The sequence below is a fragment of the Anabrus simplex genome, chromosome 1 (assembly GCF_040414725.1).
Source record: "Anabrus simplex isolate iqAnaSimp1 chromosome 1, ASM4041472v1, whole genome shotgun sequence".
NCBI classification, from domain to species: Eukaryota; Metazoa; Arthropoda; class Insecta; order Orthoptera; family Tettigoniidae; genus Anabrus; species Anabrus simplex.
In genome coordinates, this window is record NC_090265.1 from 1,359,276,461 (window position 1) to 1,359,294,809 (window position 18,349).

General features: G+C 37.8%; 1 protein-coding gene across 2 annotated transcripts in view; it reads right to left on the bottom strand.

The window, feature by feature from the left end:
* LOC136878836 (BTB/POZ domain-containing protein 1) overlaps window positions 1–18,349 on the bottom strand; it is an 81,405-nt gene that overhangs the window by 27,305 nt on the left and 35,751 nt on the right. For both annotated transcript variants that reach the window (XM_067152374.2, XM_067152366.2), the window contains exons 4-5: window positions 4,015–4,332; window positions 3,688–3,922 (exon numbers count right to left, since the gene is read on the bottom strand). In XM_067152374.2, coding sequence (XP_067008475.2) covers window positions 3,688–3,922; window positions 4,015–4,332 — 553 coding nt within the window. The remainder of the gene's footprint in view (window positions 1–3,687; window positions 3,923–4,014; window positions 4,333–18,349) is intronic.

Below are 18,349 nucleotides of genomic sequence, written 5' to 3' on the forward strand. Positions count from 1 at the left end.
AACCTGTTTTTGCATTCAATGTGTTATATTTTGCTCAAATAATTTAAAAAAATTCACCATAGAAAATTAGTGTGTTTCACTAAGTTATTTTATGCGTGTAGCATATATGCTACTTCAGGACTCCAAGTTGACTTTCCTACCATTATTACTTTTTCCTTAAATTATTCTGTATTATTGTAAGTAAACACAACCACATGTAGAGCATATGCTACATACGGACTGTAACGGTTCAAATCCCGTTACAAGATGATATCTGTATTTTTATTATTTTATCTGTATTATTATTATTATTATTATTATTATTATTATTATTATTATGTCCGTATTATTATTATGTTATCTGTGATATTGTTACTATTATTGTAATTATCAGTTTTATTCAATTCGATTTTGCAATGCCTGTTGCTTGCAAGATTGTACTTAGATGTATGCATATATACGTATGTGTAGAATAACACTCAATACCTGTACAGTGAGAATTGTTGTATATATCAGAGATTGGATGTGACGTTGGTGCATTGTGCAATATTGTTGGCGATTCTGCCAAGTCATTGCCAAGTCATGGCTACGTCATCGTGAGCTTTTAGAATATGTGCTCAGAGAGTCGGCCGCCCTGGGCTATTTCACCACTGTGTGTAATATCTGTCGCGTAGGTGGGAGTATGTCATTGTTATTTCTGGAGATTACGTAGCTGTGTCAACCAACGTCTATAAAAGGTGGGTGCATATTGTAGCGTCAGTCATTAGTTATACGGATGCAGTACAGTGAAGAAGTCTACTAGATCAAGAGGCCTTAGTTGGTCAGTCAACGAGTGTGAACGAGAGATGGTGAAGACTTGGTGAGCCATTAATTATTGGTCATTGAGAGAGTGAGACCAAAAGGTTGGTCCGTCACTTAGTTGAAGACACGGACGCAAGGGCTTACCATGAAGTCAGAGAGGGCAACCCTGGACCTGCCAAGAGGTAATACCATACTGACTTACAAAGAAGTCAGATGATATGGAGAAGAAGCAGTCACAAGGATGTATCACCAAGTCAGGCGTGACACATCTACAGTAAACACCAGATCAAAGGAATACGTCGTAATTACACTAAAAGTGTTGAAGGTACAGTCAAGTGAATCAGCGAGGGAAATATTTCGTATAAAGTGTTAAATGTCCGGTCAAGAAGAATTCAAATTCATGCCTAGTTTCTTTCAGTTGCAATGTCATAATTTCATATTCTCATCTGTTTTATCGCAACAAGACTCACTATTTTTTTATATATTATTTAAAGAATATATTTTGTTCTATCAAACGAATTCATAGTTTTATTTCAATTACAGTAAAATATCTTAACCTCAAAATTAATGGGGAAACCGAACGCCAATCTCCTTTTCCCAGAACTTATATGGTATGTTGTCAAAAGTAAGCTTATTACCCCACACCCTAGAGATAGTCAAGAATCTCATTCTATTATTGCTGCACTGAGTGGTAGCTGGCGCCCTTCAAATAACGTATGTGTAAGTAAGCAGGTAACAAGTAAGTGTGAGTACAAGGTCCGACGAGTGTGTATTTTATTTAATGAATGTTAATTTTCATAATTTCCATTTTAAATGCAGATATTTCAGATTTTCAAGTTAAATCCAGTTTTATAATATATGTTTCAAAAGTTAGTCAGACAGTCAAGAAAGTCTCAGGACTGAGGAGGTTAAAATTTGTTACTCATTACCACTGATGCTTCTTCACTCAGAACACAAAGTATTACTCAACTGCCACAACATGTGGTTCTGGTAATGCGGAAGTGAGCAATGGAGCAAGATTTGAGCCACTGTTAAGTTGCATGACATGAAACCACTGTCGCCACATCTTCAGAACAATGTATTATGTACTATGACCTGCACGCAAATTTAAGGAGCAATATTTCTGTAAAAAAAGTCTGTGTGGTATTCAGGATTGCACAGCATGTGACCACACAAGCTGCAATTAATTGATGAAGAAGAGCATGATTGGGTAAAGTGAATCTTGCAGGCTTGTCATTTGATCTCTTCGTATCTGCAATGTTTTTGTTTAAACAATTCAAAACCAGCAGATAGGTTATCGTTGGCAAGCACATCCAGGTTTATATTTCTCACTTTCATGGCTTGTTTAACTGGTCATTAAAAAGTATCAAAGAGGCACCTCAGGATATTGTGCTGGAGAAAAGTTTGCCATAGTGATTTGAAGAGAAAGCCTAGCATCACTTTTATGGCACACATGTTCTGTCCATCTAAGGTGATGACAAATGATGATGGCGTCCACAGATTTAAGACCACTTTCTCAAGAACCATGATAATAATAATAATAATAATAATAATAATAATAATAATAATAATAATAACAACAACAACAACAATGGATCAGTGGTAGAGTGTCGGCCTCCGGATCCCAAGATAGCGGGTTCAAACCCGGCAGACGTATCGGATTTTTGAAGGGCGGAAAAAAGTCCATTCGACACTCCATGTCGTACGATGTCGGCACGTAAAAAGATCTCTGGTGACACATTTGGTGTTTACCCGACAAAATTCATTAAATCTCAGCCATAGACACCCAAGAGAGTCTCGGTTTACTCTGTCTACCATCTAGCGGGCCTAGAGTAAAACAGAACGTTGAAATTGACGAGCAACAGCCAGATGGCGTCAAATTGAAATGTCTGCACATGGTAGCTGAGGCCATATTATTATTATTATTATTATTATTATGAGAGTGAAGATGTAGTTCACTCACTTAATGTCAACGATGCAACATAATTTCTACTGGTGAAAGTGATCAAGTTTTTAATGATTTTTAGATGTAAGTATGCATGAATTTAGTTTCATACTTTTAGGCCCTGAGTAGATCCCATCAGAAAATCATTGTAAAGCAATGGAGATAAACTTCATAGTTGGTTCCGTATTGAGTTAAGATTACACATAAAATAAATACAATTTTTTTTTTTAATCCACCTTCTCAATACTTAACAATCATGCAATGTTTACAAAAACATTACAATGTGCTATTACAAAGTACTAGTTTCGGTCCTATAAGGACAAAATATTTCCCTCTGCGCCAATGTTGAACTTCATATCTTCTAGAACTTAATAGAAACATTGGACATTGTTTATAATCCGACATAACCCAATTTTTAAATGTGCAACTTTGGACTATTCATCAACTAGAGCTTATTTTATTCAATTTTGAGATAATTGTTGATTAATATTGTAATTTTACGAGACATATACCAAAATATTTTATTTGTCACTGTTCAACATAACTTTGCTACATTTACAACAGTTCATATATTCACTATTTTATATGTATATCATTCCACCACATCCCCAGTCCATTCTTTCATCTTTCATCTCACTGCATAATTCTGTTTTAGGACTATGGTATATACTTTTGAATCTTGGCTAGGCTGATGATGGTCCTTATAGGACCGAAACTAGTACCTTATAATACCACGTTGTAATGTTTTTGTAAACATCGCATAATTGCTAAGTATTGAGAAGGCGGATAAAAATTTTTTTAAAAATATTTGTATTTATTTTATAAGCAATGGAGAATCGAAGTTAACAAGAAGTGTAACAAAGTAAGAAGAATACTTACCTGATTCTAACACAAAGCTTAGTTCTGAGAATCAAATTATTTTAAAAGAAAAGAGATAATTTATATCCAAGAGAAAGAATTACCTTTAATGTTACTGCTGCAGTGTAACTAGTATTAGGAAGTATTTCAATTGGTTCTTTGAACATTACTCGAAATGTATAATTAGAGCCATCAGAATTGAATGTAGTATTGTTAGAACCCAATACTTTGGCAGATGCTGTGTGTATGACTTGCAAGTTCACATCATACTCTGTGGGACCATGAATTGAGCCATACAATCCAAATCCCACCACAAATATACGTCGATCTGCAGTGAACCTGAAACAAACATAGTTGGACATGATAGGCAAGAACATTTATGGATTTTTAAAATAAAATACAACTACTGTACATTAGAAAGTTTGCCAAACCTGATGCGATCACATGTCCCACTATATCCCCAACGACTTTCGATTTGCTGGAAACGATTAACTGTCTGTTCCTTGCCAGTCATACAGCATCGGGGGACCTCAAGAAAGCCCACTGTTGGCTTTGGATTCACGGTGAAATACAAGAAGAGTGAAACAACCTCCCTGTCAGTAAGGAGGCCAGATTGTGCAGCTCCTACAGCAAACTCTTCTACTGACATCAGTGGGAAGCGAACTAGAGTCAAGGCTCGCCCCAGTACAGACCGCTGGTTTTCAGGAGTAAGAGGTAACTGTTGTCGAATGCATTCCGCTTCTGACCATCTAAAACAGGTGATCAAATATTACATATTACCTTCTGTGTGACAAATAGAATGATATGTTTCTCAGTCAGATGGTAAACCAATACTAACTATACGGGGAAACTTATTCAGTACAAATTATAAGAAGAAACTTAACATAATTCTGTGAAAGCATCCACTTGTGCAACAAAATATGCCTATTTTAAATATTATCCTTAAATCCTATGAAACAAGACAGTGAATTCCATTTGTCAGGAGATATATACTGTACATATATCCTACATCCTAACTGTTATTTTTTGCTATGTATAAATGCAAGTATACATAAATGCAAGTATAGTACAATCTTGTTTACCTGGATCAACTGGGACCAGGGTTGATCCAAGTTAACAAAAACCCAGGTAATACAAAGAATTACGGAAAAACTATAAAAAACATGTACATTACCGAAATATTTTTAATGGATTTTAGAAATTATTACCGGCACACTTTCACCTAAAAAACACATACACTGTATGTACTGTAATAGCCTATGTATTTGCACTGTACACAATATGGCTACAAACTAGTCGGTAGTAAATAAAGGCAGTCCGCTTTTGCTGTCTCAGTCTAGTGTATCACTTACGAGCAGCACGATCTTGCATCCGCTTTAACATTAGAAGTTCATTTGGCAATATTTCGGCTTGACTCTCAAAATGAACCATCAGTTTCTCTATGTTTGCTACTGCTTCTGCGTGGGTTATAACCACAGCTGGTTCATCAACACTGTCTGAATCTGAATCCTCTTCATTTTAATTTTCAGTAACACTGCATGATGGAATGTCGTCTTCCTCTGTAATCGGTTTATAACCTCCGTCATTGTCGATTTGCAACCAACTGTCAATGTCTTCTTCATCAACATCGGAACAACCATCAATATTTTTAAAAAGTCTATGAAATCTTCTTCTTCAATCTTGTTTTCTGGCAAGTCACACACACCAGGCTACAAATTTTTCCATGACTTTATCAAAGTTTCTCTTCCAACTTGGTCCCAAGCTCCTGCAATAATATAAATAACAGTCTTTATGTTCAAAGATTTCAGCACCTCTAGCATACCATACTCTCCTTCGTTCTCTACCAGTTGACTTACCATTTGCCTTTTGTACACTTTTTATTTTTTTGTAGAACACCTTGGTCCATTGGTTGAACAAGAGAAGTTACATTAGGTGATAAAAACATCAATGAAATATCATCTTTGACTAGTTCACTGACAGACGGATGTGAAGGTGCATTGTCAATCAGCAAAACTGCTTTTTTGGGAAGGCCACACTTAGTCAAATATCTTTTTAATGACGGCACAAAATTCTAGAAAAAATGTTATTTGAAAATCATCCAAGCATTTTTTTAGTGAACTGTAAATGACAGGCAATGAATCTCGATTCATATTTTTCAATGCACAGGGCTTTTTAGACTTCCCTATTATAAGGAGAGAAACTTTGTGCTTTCCTGACACATAACTGCAAGCCATTATGGTGAGGCAGTCTTTCCCTTTTTTATACTCTTTTTCTGAATCTTCTACATTTGAGGCTAGTGTTTTACTCGGCAACATCCGGTAAAATAAACCGGATACATCGACATTGTAAACTTGACCTGCCATCAATTCTTCCTTTTTAATAAAGTCTTCAAACTCTTTTTTAAGTTTTTCTGCCGCTCCAACATCACCTGACAAGCTTTCCCCAGTGATTGTAAGTTGACGCACTCCATGTAGTTATTTCCATCTGTCCAACCATCCCTGGCTAGCTGTAAAACTTGGATCTCCATGGGGCAACTGTTTGTTCAAACTCAATGCTTTCTGTTGGATGATAGGTATAGAAATCAGCAAACCATGTTCTCTTTCAGCATAAAATTAGAAAAACAATGCTTCATTCAAAGTTTCAAGTTTAGAAGTTTTTGTTTTACACCGATTATGCAAACTGTCCTTAGAAATAATCTTGAAACAACAGTTTTAAATGCATTTTCTGTTCTTTTTCCAATCAGATACGGTCGATGTTCCTACTCCAAACTCAGCAGCAATATTCTTTAATGATTCTCCCTTATCAATTCTTGTCAATGCTTCCATCCTCTTTTCCATAGTCACAACAATGTTTTTACGTTTTGTCGCCATTACGGACAACGAGCAAACTAAACAGCACAACGATACTGTACCTCAACCGTGATGCTAGGAAAACTTGCAAACACTACCGAGATTGCAGTGCAATTGAGGAACATTGTTTCTTGGTCAATGTCAAGTGCAAGGCGTGGGTGGAAGAAGGAGACGGTTGAGACACCAGTCTGCTGCGTAGCAACAGCAGGTGGGGTGAGTGCAATGAACTCGCCCGCTGGCAAGAGAATTTGAGTAATGTACCTACTGAGAATAGCAATTTATTGTCTGTAAAACAAGTCTTCATTTACTACGCTAAACAACATAATTTATTTTTCAAAACTGGTCCAGGTGAAAGAGGTCTGGGTTAAGAAGGTTTTACTCTATATGTATTATCAGAATTATTCTCTACTGTAGAAATTCCTGCAGTCTTCAGTAACATCACAATTTTCAGGATAGATATATACAGTAACTATATCATCCCATAAGCTACCTAAATGAAATTTTACAAGACAAAGGAAACAATACTGATAATACAAGTTTCTTTCCTTTTATAAAGCATACAACAAAACCTTTCAATTAGGTTCACATGATGAATTTCAGAAAAAATATTAACATTTTAGCAGAATACTTAAACACGATGAGCCAAACTCCACCTACAAACTTTCGGAGGTTCTTCAGGGATATCTTCTGAGTATATTGGTTTAAGTTACCCATAGTCTCCGGTGGCTCCTTATGGAGTAATTGCATTTTGTTTGGCTTGCTGCCCTAATTAGCTTTGTATCTGTATTGCACTGAACAATACCTGTGAGGGAACAGTTCTGTATTTGTTACATACTATACTATACAGTACACTGTCAGAACGGATCGACCACACTGCATGATAAAAGTGTACGTGTTTCATCTGAGGGTTGTTCCATTACTCTGTGTTTTGTGTTGCAAGTGTCAGTTATTACATATTACAGGCTTTTTCACTGTTCAGAAGGTATCTTCGCAGAAACAAGGATGATTGGGGTAACAAACCACATAAATCATAATTACATTATTACTCTGTAAGGAACCACCAGAGACTATGGGTCCCTTATACTCAAAAGGTATCCCTGAATAACCTCCAAAAGTTTGTCGGAGTTCAGGTTCACCTTGTAGAATCTATTTAGACACAAAACAATTTGCCTGGCTATAACTTTTAATATAGTAATGATGTAAGCTACAGTATAATATTTTACTGAGCTCAATAGCTGCAGTCGCTTAAGTGCGGCCAGTATCCAGTAACCGGGAGATAGTGGGTTCGAACCCCACTGTCGGCAGCCCTGAAGATGGTTTTCTGTGGTTTCCCATTTTCACACCAGGCAAATGCTGGGGCTGTACCTTAATTAAGGCCTAGGCCGCTTCCTTCCCATTCCTAGGCCTTTCCTATCCCATCGTCGCCATAAGACATATCTGTGTCGGTGCAACATAAAGCAAAAAAAAAAAAAAAAAAAAAAAAACAGTATAATTTTAAAATATTCCAGTTAAAGAATGTTAATTTACATAATGTTTGGTCTCAAATGAATTTACAATGAGTAGGCACGCCTCATTAAAGGTTTAAAACAGCTGCCAATATTCAATATACTAATCCTTAATCTTATTTAGTAAATAGGAACAGAGGATAAAGATTATTTACCAAGTTTAAGCTTCACCTGCCTTCAGCAGTGTGTCTTAAACATTAACTGGTCTTGGAAGATTTATGCATTTGATGATGATGCTTGCTGTTTAAACAGGCCTAACATTGAGGTCATCGGCCCCTAATGGTACGAAATGAGACGAAATGTAATGACAAATTAAAAGTCTAAAATCCTCCACTGACCAGAATTCAAAACGTGAGGATGAAGAATGAATGGATGGATATGAATTTAAAACAATCAGTAGATTTGACACGCAATGCCTCACATTCACAGAAACTGATGTAAAACAATAGTATTACTGACCAAGGGACTGCTTCTATAGCATAATACTGAATTGATGATGCTTGTAGTCTAAAGGAGTCCAAAATCCAAGTCATTGGCCCCTCATAATGGTACTTATTGCTAGGAAAGTAGAATCATGATATTTGTCATGTTGCAGTACTAATCAAAAGTAGTGTAGACTCGCAGTATTCCACACATTATGGTACTACTCGCAGGTAATGATATTCGCACATGTAATACAGACCTATGGTGTTTTGCACTTGGCGGCGCCATTTACAGGCAATGCAAACCTATGTTGTTGATCACATATGTGTACTAACCACAGGGACTCGCACTATCCCATGGTGTTCCTCAGATAGTGGGTACTAATCAGAGGTACTGTAAAAGCCGGCAATGCACTCTGTTGCTACTAACCACAAACCTATTTGGTACTAGGCGCAAGGAAAAGTGACCCATGTTGTTCCCTGCATAGTGGTACTATCACAAGTAGCTTCAGGGTTATAAAACAATCATCCTTTGGTAGCCCCTTTTAGTTGCCTCTTACGACAGGCAGGGGATACCGTGCATGTATTCTTCGCCTGCGCCCCCACCCACAAGGGGGTACTTATGATTTATTGAGGTACATGTCTATACATATACAGTAATTTGAATGTGTAACACAATATTGTGAGAAAACTGGAACACAATGCCTATGTATTATACTAGAAAAATATTATTTACTTCATTAAGACCTTTATTTGCATAAAATAGTAATTTATTCAAATAATTCGATGATTAGGTCACTGCAGTTCACTCTATTGACAGGTAGTTGAAAGTTCTCTCCACTGATCTTCCTATGCTGGCCTGATAGATAACTTTGTGAAATCAAGTTATCACCAGAATGTTAGTTGTTGCTCCCTCCATGCTGATTCTAATAAGCGAGAAACAGAAAGAATCCATCTCAGGATATTCTATTTCAAAAAGTACTTTATTATGAAACCAACATTCAAGGAATTCAATGCTGCTCTCAGTAAACTGAAACCTGGCAAGGCTCCTGGCCCAGAAAACATTCTTCTGGAATTGATTCAAAGCAGAGGTCTACCTCTAAAGACCAGACTTCATACGCTTATGCTCTTAACATGGGAAAACTGCGGAATACCTAGTGACCTTAAAATTGCCACTTTTGTTACTCTTTTCAAAAACGTTTATCGTAGTGTTTGTGGCAACTATCGGGGTATATCATTGCTAGGTAAAACACTTGCTAGAATTTTGCTCAATTGCCTGCGGATTATTTCCAAGAGGATCCTACCCAAGTCTCAGTGCGGTTTTCGAATGTCCACAGGCACATCTTCTGTGCAAGGCAGAGAGGAGAAATGCAGAGAGCAACAGACTCCTGTATACCTAGTGTTCTATGACCTGGAAAAGGCTTTCGACTCAGTCCTGAGGCCAGCTATGTGGACAGTACTGAAACACTTTGGCTGTCAAGGCACTTCATGATAACACATCTGGACAAATCATTCATCAAATTATTTCTGACCCATTTCCAATCACTCATGGATTGAAGCAAGGATGTGTGCTTGCTCCAACACTCTTCGTTCTTTATCTAGCTGCCATGGAACATCTACAGACAACCAAGGTGTACGGTCAGATATCACTTTGATGGGAGACTGTTCAATCTGGCTAGACTTCACTCCCGAAAGCTTACTAAGATTTCCTCCCTTATGGAACTGCAATATGCAGATGACGCTGCCACACCTGCTCTCACACCTGAGAAGCTTAGTGCCTTGCGATTGTTTTGGTCTCTCCAATTATGTTCAGAAAACCAAACTACTCGCACAGCCTGCACCTGGTTCAACCTCCCAGCTTTCAATATCTCCACTGCGGATACTCCACTAGAGCAGATTGACCAATTTTTATATCTAGGAAGTATCTTCACAACAAATGCTAACTGCTCACAAGGTGTGGATAGGAGAATAAGTGCTGCCCACTCAGCGTTTGGATGTTTATCCTGTCACGTCTTCATGACTAAAGATCATGGTTTACTATGCTGTTATCATATCAACACTGCTTTATGGTTGTGAAACTTGGATCCTCTAGCATCAGGATATCAAAAAGCTAGAGCACTTCCATCTGCAAAAACTTGCATCTACCTTGAACATCAAATGCGATGACTGTGTCACTGTGCAGTTCTTGAGAAAGTGCATGCTATAAGCATTGAGGCTATCATCATTGACCACCATCTCAGATGGATAGAGCACATCTGTCGCATGAGTGAAACCAGGCTTCCTCACCAACTCCTGTATGGTGAACTCTGCTCTGGGCACAAGACTTCATGGAGCCCCTTTGAGACATTTCAAGGATCGGCTACAGCATACTATGGAAAGACCTGGAATTTACAGTTAATCCTGAGATACGCTTGTTGAGAAACGTACACTTCGGCAGCACACTGTTTCTACATCAGTTACAGTGTTTGAAGAGGAACAATAACAACGTGAAGAGGATAAACGACAAGCACGGAAGCTCCGTCATGCTCAGACCCGCCCTCCCCCAGCCATTCCATGTGATCTGTGCAGACGAATGTTTCATTCCAAAATGGGGCTACTAAGTCATATGAAACATAATCAGAAAGCATTGAGAGTGTGAAAATGTAAACTGCTGAAGAATATGTTTACTTGGATACGAGTTGCAGTCGACAATGACATTGAATTATTCATTGTAGGGTTACTAAAAGGAATCTGTATGCACAGCCACACACAACATTTTGCTGTGAAAATGGTTAATGGACATTTTAATTCGTGCTGCCACAATTGTGTGGTTTATTTTCCACAACCTCAAGTAAACAATGTACCTCAAGGTTTGATGCTACATGATAATGATTTCATGAACCATATAAGGTAGTATAACAGTAGAATGTCCTTCGCATCCTTCTCTGTTAACCATAGCAACATTCCAGGATTACATCCTTAATGATTTAGGAATCAGGGGATGATTAATAGGTACTTTTCAGATTTACTACCTACTGAAAATTGCCAAGCAATATATGGCCAGTTTTATGTAATAGATTCAACGTGAGAACAGAATTCATTGTGAAAATTCTATAAATTGCCGAGGTTCAAAAATTCTGTATGTATAATCACAACAGAAGTGCAGGTTTAAAGGCAAATAAATGGTCTTCTGGAGTTCAGTGTATTTTCTGTTACTTTTCTCACGCTTCCTTTAACATGTTTCCTTTACAGTCTTTGTTCGCAGCTATTGCTGCAACAGGCCACTAGTCACAGATTTAAACCACAGTACCTCCAAATCCAGAACATCTGTTATGGGAAGGCATTAGGCACTGTTGATATATTCTTGAGCTGATGTAAATGTCTTGCATGCTAGTTGCTGATGTATGATTTGTTTGGTAGTTTAAAATTCTGTAAATGTAGAATGTGGAGGAATATGTACGATTATGGAGGAGAAATGAGGAAACACCAAAGCAGCTTACAAGAGAGTGGAGACTATGTGGTCTCAGAGATCAGAAAATTTCAGTATGAAATAAACACACCTATAGGAGAAACAAAAGGACAAGGAGAGACAGGAAAGAAAGAGTACCAGTACAAAGCCAACAGTTATAAATATGCTAGTGAAATTATTTTTGATAAACCAAACAGGATGGTGGAAGAGAAAAGAGACAATAATAAGTGACCCCTTAAACATTAAATGACATATTTATGATTGTTTTATTGATTACTACAATAACTGCTGACAATTCTGCTATCATGAGTGAGTAACTCTGCAGCTACATAGCGGCATGTATACTCCTGAGCACGTAAGCACATAAACACTCTTTCTCCCCTGTTAATGCCGAAGGTAGTGATTTATAGTTATATTTCTAACTGTTGGGTTGGATTTCAGTGTCGCTATCCATACAGTGTAGGGACCCTACTTGCCGATACGATGTCTTACAGTTACCATTAATCTGATACGTTGGCAACATACAGTCATGGGTTTTTCCAGAATTACGTATTGCTTCTGCAGTACTGTTAAAGTCACTAGTGATACATTTGCGAGTATATTTTCTTTTTCTGTGGGATTGTACATCTATTTGGCTAATACCAGGTAAGTAGAATTGTGGCATGTTTGAATAATGCATTTAATAACATAGTTTGTGTGAAATGATGAACACAGCATTTTATTAATTACGGTCCTATTCTGTCCAATACTTACATAGAGAATTCGATTGGGATGTCTAAGAAGCAAGAAAAATCTGCAAGAACTCCTCCAAAAAAGAAAACAACATTACGACCATTACAAAAATCAGGTCAAGAAATGCTTATATATTGCTACGAGCAATTGAGACATGAAGACGAAGAAGAAGGTATCAGTCATAGTGATACACACCTAATGATCTAATGTTGTAAATTATATTTATTTCTTTATTACATACTTTTGTTGTTATTATTATTATATGGTAACTACATATCCCTTAAAATGCAAATAAACTAATATTTATGCTTATCTCTTTGGATTCATTTATTTCATTGCATATTGTTACTGCTATGACATGACTACTTTATGATGTAAATATAAAATAAAAGTATTTCTTCCCAAATATATTTGTTAAACCTGCACCAATCATACAACCGTCTAGGGAAGTATCTTTTATTAAGGTACATATTGTTCTTACTATATGTATAATTGAAGAAAGAACTGAAGATCCATGTACAGGTAAGTGGGTCTCCCTATGGTAGAAGTCCAAACTGTGTAATTTGGGAGAGAGCAAGCCCACGTGGTAGGCCTATTATACATCATAAGAAACTGAGTGAACTGGCTATGCAGTTCGATCAAATTGCTGTGAGCTTGCTTTCAGGAGATGGTGGATTCGAACCCCACAGTCGCCAGATCTGAAGTTTTTTTCCCTGTGGTTCCCTCAATTTCACTTCAGGCTGCACCTTTATTAAGGCAACGACCGCTTATTTTCATTTAAGTCCTAGCCCTCTTTCCTACCCCATTCTTGCCTTACAACCTGTCTTCGTGTGATTTAAGCCAATATATATAAATGGTGCTTGACTCATTAGTGCCCCTGTACATTTCCTACGTTTCCCTAACGTGGTAAGCATGAGATACACCAATTTGCAAGCTGAAAATATGTTTAAAATGCCCCCCATCCCCTACTGCTTAATGAAGGAAGAAGAAGAAAACATCCAAACAAAAGGAAGGACGCCGGGCTGAGTGGCTCAGGCGGTTGAGGCGCTGGCCTTCTGACCCCAACTTGGCAGGTTCAATAATGGGTCAGTCCGATGGTATTTGAAGGTGTTCAAATACATCAGCCTCGTGTCGATAGATTTACTTAGCATTATTATTAAAAGAAAGGGCAGATATGTCCTATGTGTTGCCTTTGAACTTATGGCAATTGCAATAAATTATACAATCTCTCTCCCCCTCCTACTTCCTTTTACGAATACAGGTATAGTAATGTGTACATTAGAATAAAGGCAGGAAATGTTTTAAATTAATTTAAGCGAGTGAAGGAGAGAATGTATGACTAGCTCAGGTGGCAGAGTTCAGGTTGGTAGGTTCGAGTCCGGCGATATTTCAAGGTGCTCAAATATGTCAGTCTCATGTCTAGATCTACCGGTACATAAAAGAACTCTTGCGGGACAAAATTCTGGCACCTCGGCGTCTATGAAAACCACAGAAGTAGTTTGTAGAACTAATAACATTATTATTCTCAATTCCGCAATGAGCTTGAAAGCTGACCTAATTTCCGTTCACATTAGTGCTCCTACATGTTTCCTGGATAAGCTTGAAGATATAACCAGCCTGCAAGGTGAAAATATGCCCAATACTCTCTTTCCATTACTGGTTATTGAAGAGAAAAGAAAATGTTCATGCAAAAGAAAGGCATTAAGTAATTTCTGGAACTTTTGAAAATCACACTGCAAAGACTTATTAAATAATTGCATCATTTAAGAATATGGTTATAATAATGTGTATATCAAAATAAAGGCAGAAATATGTAACATTAATTTGAGTGAGAGTGAGAAAGTGTGTTTATTTCCTTAATTCCTCGCTGAGCATGATAACTGACTTAATTACGAATATCTTGATTTGTTTCATCTTAACTTTTATCATTTACTAGGGTATGGGAACGTTCATTATCTATGCTTACATTGAGGTTAGTCTGTTATGGTTGTCTGGTGATTTTAATATGTAACTAGTCAGGTTAGCAGCAGTGATCAGCCATAAAAAAAAAAAAAATCAGGCGGCGATATTTACTTTCTAGTGTATGACCTTACGTGGTGATTACTTTACTCTGACCATCTGATGTCAGTGGTCACTGACACCCCAACCCGGTAACTACATATTTTTTCCGCTTATACTCCCCAAACAGACTGTGATGAAGTGGACAAGAATACCTTTTGGAAAGAAATATAAAACAAAATTTAAACTGCGATGAAGAAGGCATGCTTCTCTTATGCAGTAAACTTAATGGACACGTTGGCACCACCTATGCTGAATACCAGTGTCATGGAAATCATGGCTATGGGACTAGAAATAAAGATGGTTGCAGAATTCTTGACTTAGCAGGGGCGAATAATTTGTTGATCTGCAAACCCTTCTTTATGAAATGGGACACACATCTTGTCACATATGTAAGTGGTGGACACAGTGGATATGTGGACCCATTTCACCTACCAATTGACACAGTAGCCCAATAGATTATATTCCATTTCGTAAACAAGACTTCCCCGTCATCACTGACACCAAGGTCATAAAAGAGATCAAACAAGAGAAAATCTGGCACAACTGGACCAGCAAAATTCAAATGGTAGAAATTAGAGGGCGAGAGAAAGACAATTTACTGTTAATATTACTTTACCGAGAGAGAGTGTGCAAGATAGTCATCAATTATATTACAGATGAGTTATACTGAATCAGTAGCAAGAACATTTCAGTGATATATCAAATGTTGAATTTCCTCATCCACCAATTCCTCACAAACTACTGCTGGACCAATCCCACATATCACATTTAAAGAAATTGTTTGAGCAATAACTTTCATGAGAAACGTAAAAACCCCAGGACCAGATCTGCCAACTGACCTCTGGAAAATGAATGAGCTTCATGGATAGTCAATACCCCGCCTAAAAGATTTTCAGTGCCATGATCTATTCCAATCATGCTAACCAGCATCACAATTTATATTTTTAAGAACAAAGGTGGTCCTGCAGACTGTTCTGATTACTAATCAATCCAGCTACTGTCTCATACTTGAAAATTTTTGAATGAATCCCTGAACAATGCTTTCACCATATTGTCAACCCTGCCAGAAACCAATGTAGATTTGTCAGGGATGCAGGAGTACAGATTCTATATTTAAAGCTCACCAACCAATGGAAAAGGCCACTAGCACTATGACTGGAAAAGGCCTTCAATCATGTACTGCATCAACTAACTTAGTACGCTCTCCATGACCATGAAGTTCCTAAAATGCTCGTTAACTGAGTCAAATGTTGTATGTAAATACCACAAGTCAAGTTAGTTGCTCTGTAAGTCTATTGGGCAATCTCCCTCTCTCCACTTCTATTTTGGCATTTATGCTATGGCATTCAGTTGTTAACTTCCAGCAAATGTCATGAAATTGGCCAGTATCTTGTTCATGAACCCATTACCCGCGATATGCAGACAAGCATTCTGTGGACCATTCTCTATGCCAATGCCAGGGAAGATTAAAAAGAGCTAGTTGAAGCATGACACGATTGTCTAAGCCACTCTGGCCTTCTCTTGAATCTTCAGAAAACCAAATACTGTACTTAGAAACCTGCCCAAATCCAAGTTTTATACAAGTTAACAGAGTTCCTTTACCCAAAGAAGATAGTTTTTGGTACCTTGGATCCCATCTGCAGAACGATGGTTGCACTGACATAGAAGTAAGGGCTGCATGGATGTGATGGAGGGAGGTCACAGGAGTTCTATGGGATAAGCGAACACCAATCTATCTCAAGTTCAAGGTGTATCAGACAGTTGTACGACCAGTTGTGCTTTACAGCAATCAGTCTGGATGCATTTCATTTCTTGAGCACAAAATCAAAGATAGCACCAGATGGCAGATTGGCACAGCGTCAATAAGCAAGAAGTTATGCGAATGCTGGCTTTGCTGATAAGGACACATTATAAGAGCAGCACTGAACAGCATCACAAGCACTGCCTTCCATCTCAATGTGCAAGGAAGAAGACCTCATGGACATCAAAAACTACAATGGCAAGACACAATCAATGTAGATGTGAGAGAAGCACATCTGTGACCCCAAGATGCAAGAAACAAAACCAAGTGACATTCAAGTCGACCCTGCACCTGTGTGACATCACTAAGAAGAGGAAGAACGGCCAATTTACCAAAGAGAATTAATTCAACATGGAGGAAGTGGCAAATGACAACAGGTATCATCTCCAATTGTCAGATTATAGATGACTTCATATCCAAGATCTATCACTATATCTTTTTTTATTTTCCTATGGGCTTTACGTTGCACCGACACAGATAGGTCTTATGGCGACGATATCACTATATCATCTGTCCTGTTGTATAAAGAACTATGGCCAACTATGAAAAAGGCAGAACATCAAATCAGAGTTATGCCACAAAGATGCTCAAGATCACTATAGATTAGATTGTTATATCCCTATGTAGGCATAAGAAAACAATTTGGTATTGTGCCAAATCCAGGAGAACATACACTAAAGCCAATTATGATGGCTTGGATTTAATGCTATGAGGAGAAACAGACACAATTGTAATTGCAAAGAGAGTCTACACACTGGAAATAACTGGAAAGAGGCCCAATGGACAACTTATGCAACAACACACTGGTATGCTACATAGCAACATTAGGAGCCAATGATCTCAACAGACATGCTGTTCGTAGAAAGGAAAATCATGCAGCTCATGGTGGAAGTAGATACAGCCAGAAGAACAACTATCAGCTAATCCATGATTATGCATAATCACACGATTTGATGATGATGATGATGATGATGATGATGCTTGTTGTTTAAAGGGGCCTAACATCTAGGTCATTGGTCCTTAAGGGTTCGAAATGAGATGAAATGTAAAGACAATTTAAAAGTCCGAAATTCATCCACTGACCAGAATTCAAAACGTGATGTTGAAGAACGAATGGATGAATATGAATTTAAAATAATCAGCAGATCCAACTCACAATACTGAAAGTTAAAAATTATTCCGAAATCAATCCACTGACTAGAATTCAAAAAGACGACGATGAACAATGACTATGAACTTAATACAATCAGTGGATCCAACCTGCTATGCCCTACCTTCCCAGAAACTATTTTAAAACAATAGTATTACTGACCAAGCGACTGCTTCCAAAGCACAATCCTGAATCGATGATGCTTGTTGTCTAAATGGGGCCCAAAATCCAGGTCAACGGCCCCTCATAATGGTACTTATCGCTAGTAAAACAGAACCATGGTATTTCACATCTTGCGGTACTAATCAAAAGTAGCGTAGACTCACGGTGTTTCACACATTATGGTACTACTCACAAGTATTGTATGTTGCACAGGTAATGCAAACCTATGGTGTTTCTCACATAATGGCACCACTCATAGGAAACATAAACCCAGGGTGTTCCCCACATAGGTGTACTAATCACAGGTGCTGGTATTCCCATGGTGTTCCTCACATAGTGGGTAATAATCACAAGCAATGCAGACACTCAGCGTTGCTCATATAGTGGTACTAAACACAGGCAACGCCCAGACCCATGGTGTTTCTCACATAATGGGACTAATCACAGGCAACATAAGCCCGTGGTGTTCTACATATAGTGGTACTAATCACAAGTACTGTAAACCAACAGTGAACCACTCTCTGCTGCTACTAAACACAAACCTATTGTGTACCTAACATAATGGTACTACTTGCTAGTAAAGGCAACCCATGGCGTTCCCCGCGTGATGGTACTCATCAAAAGTAGTTTTACGGT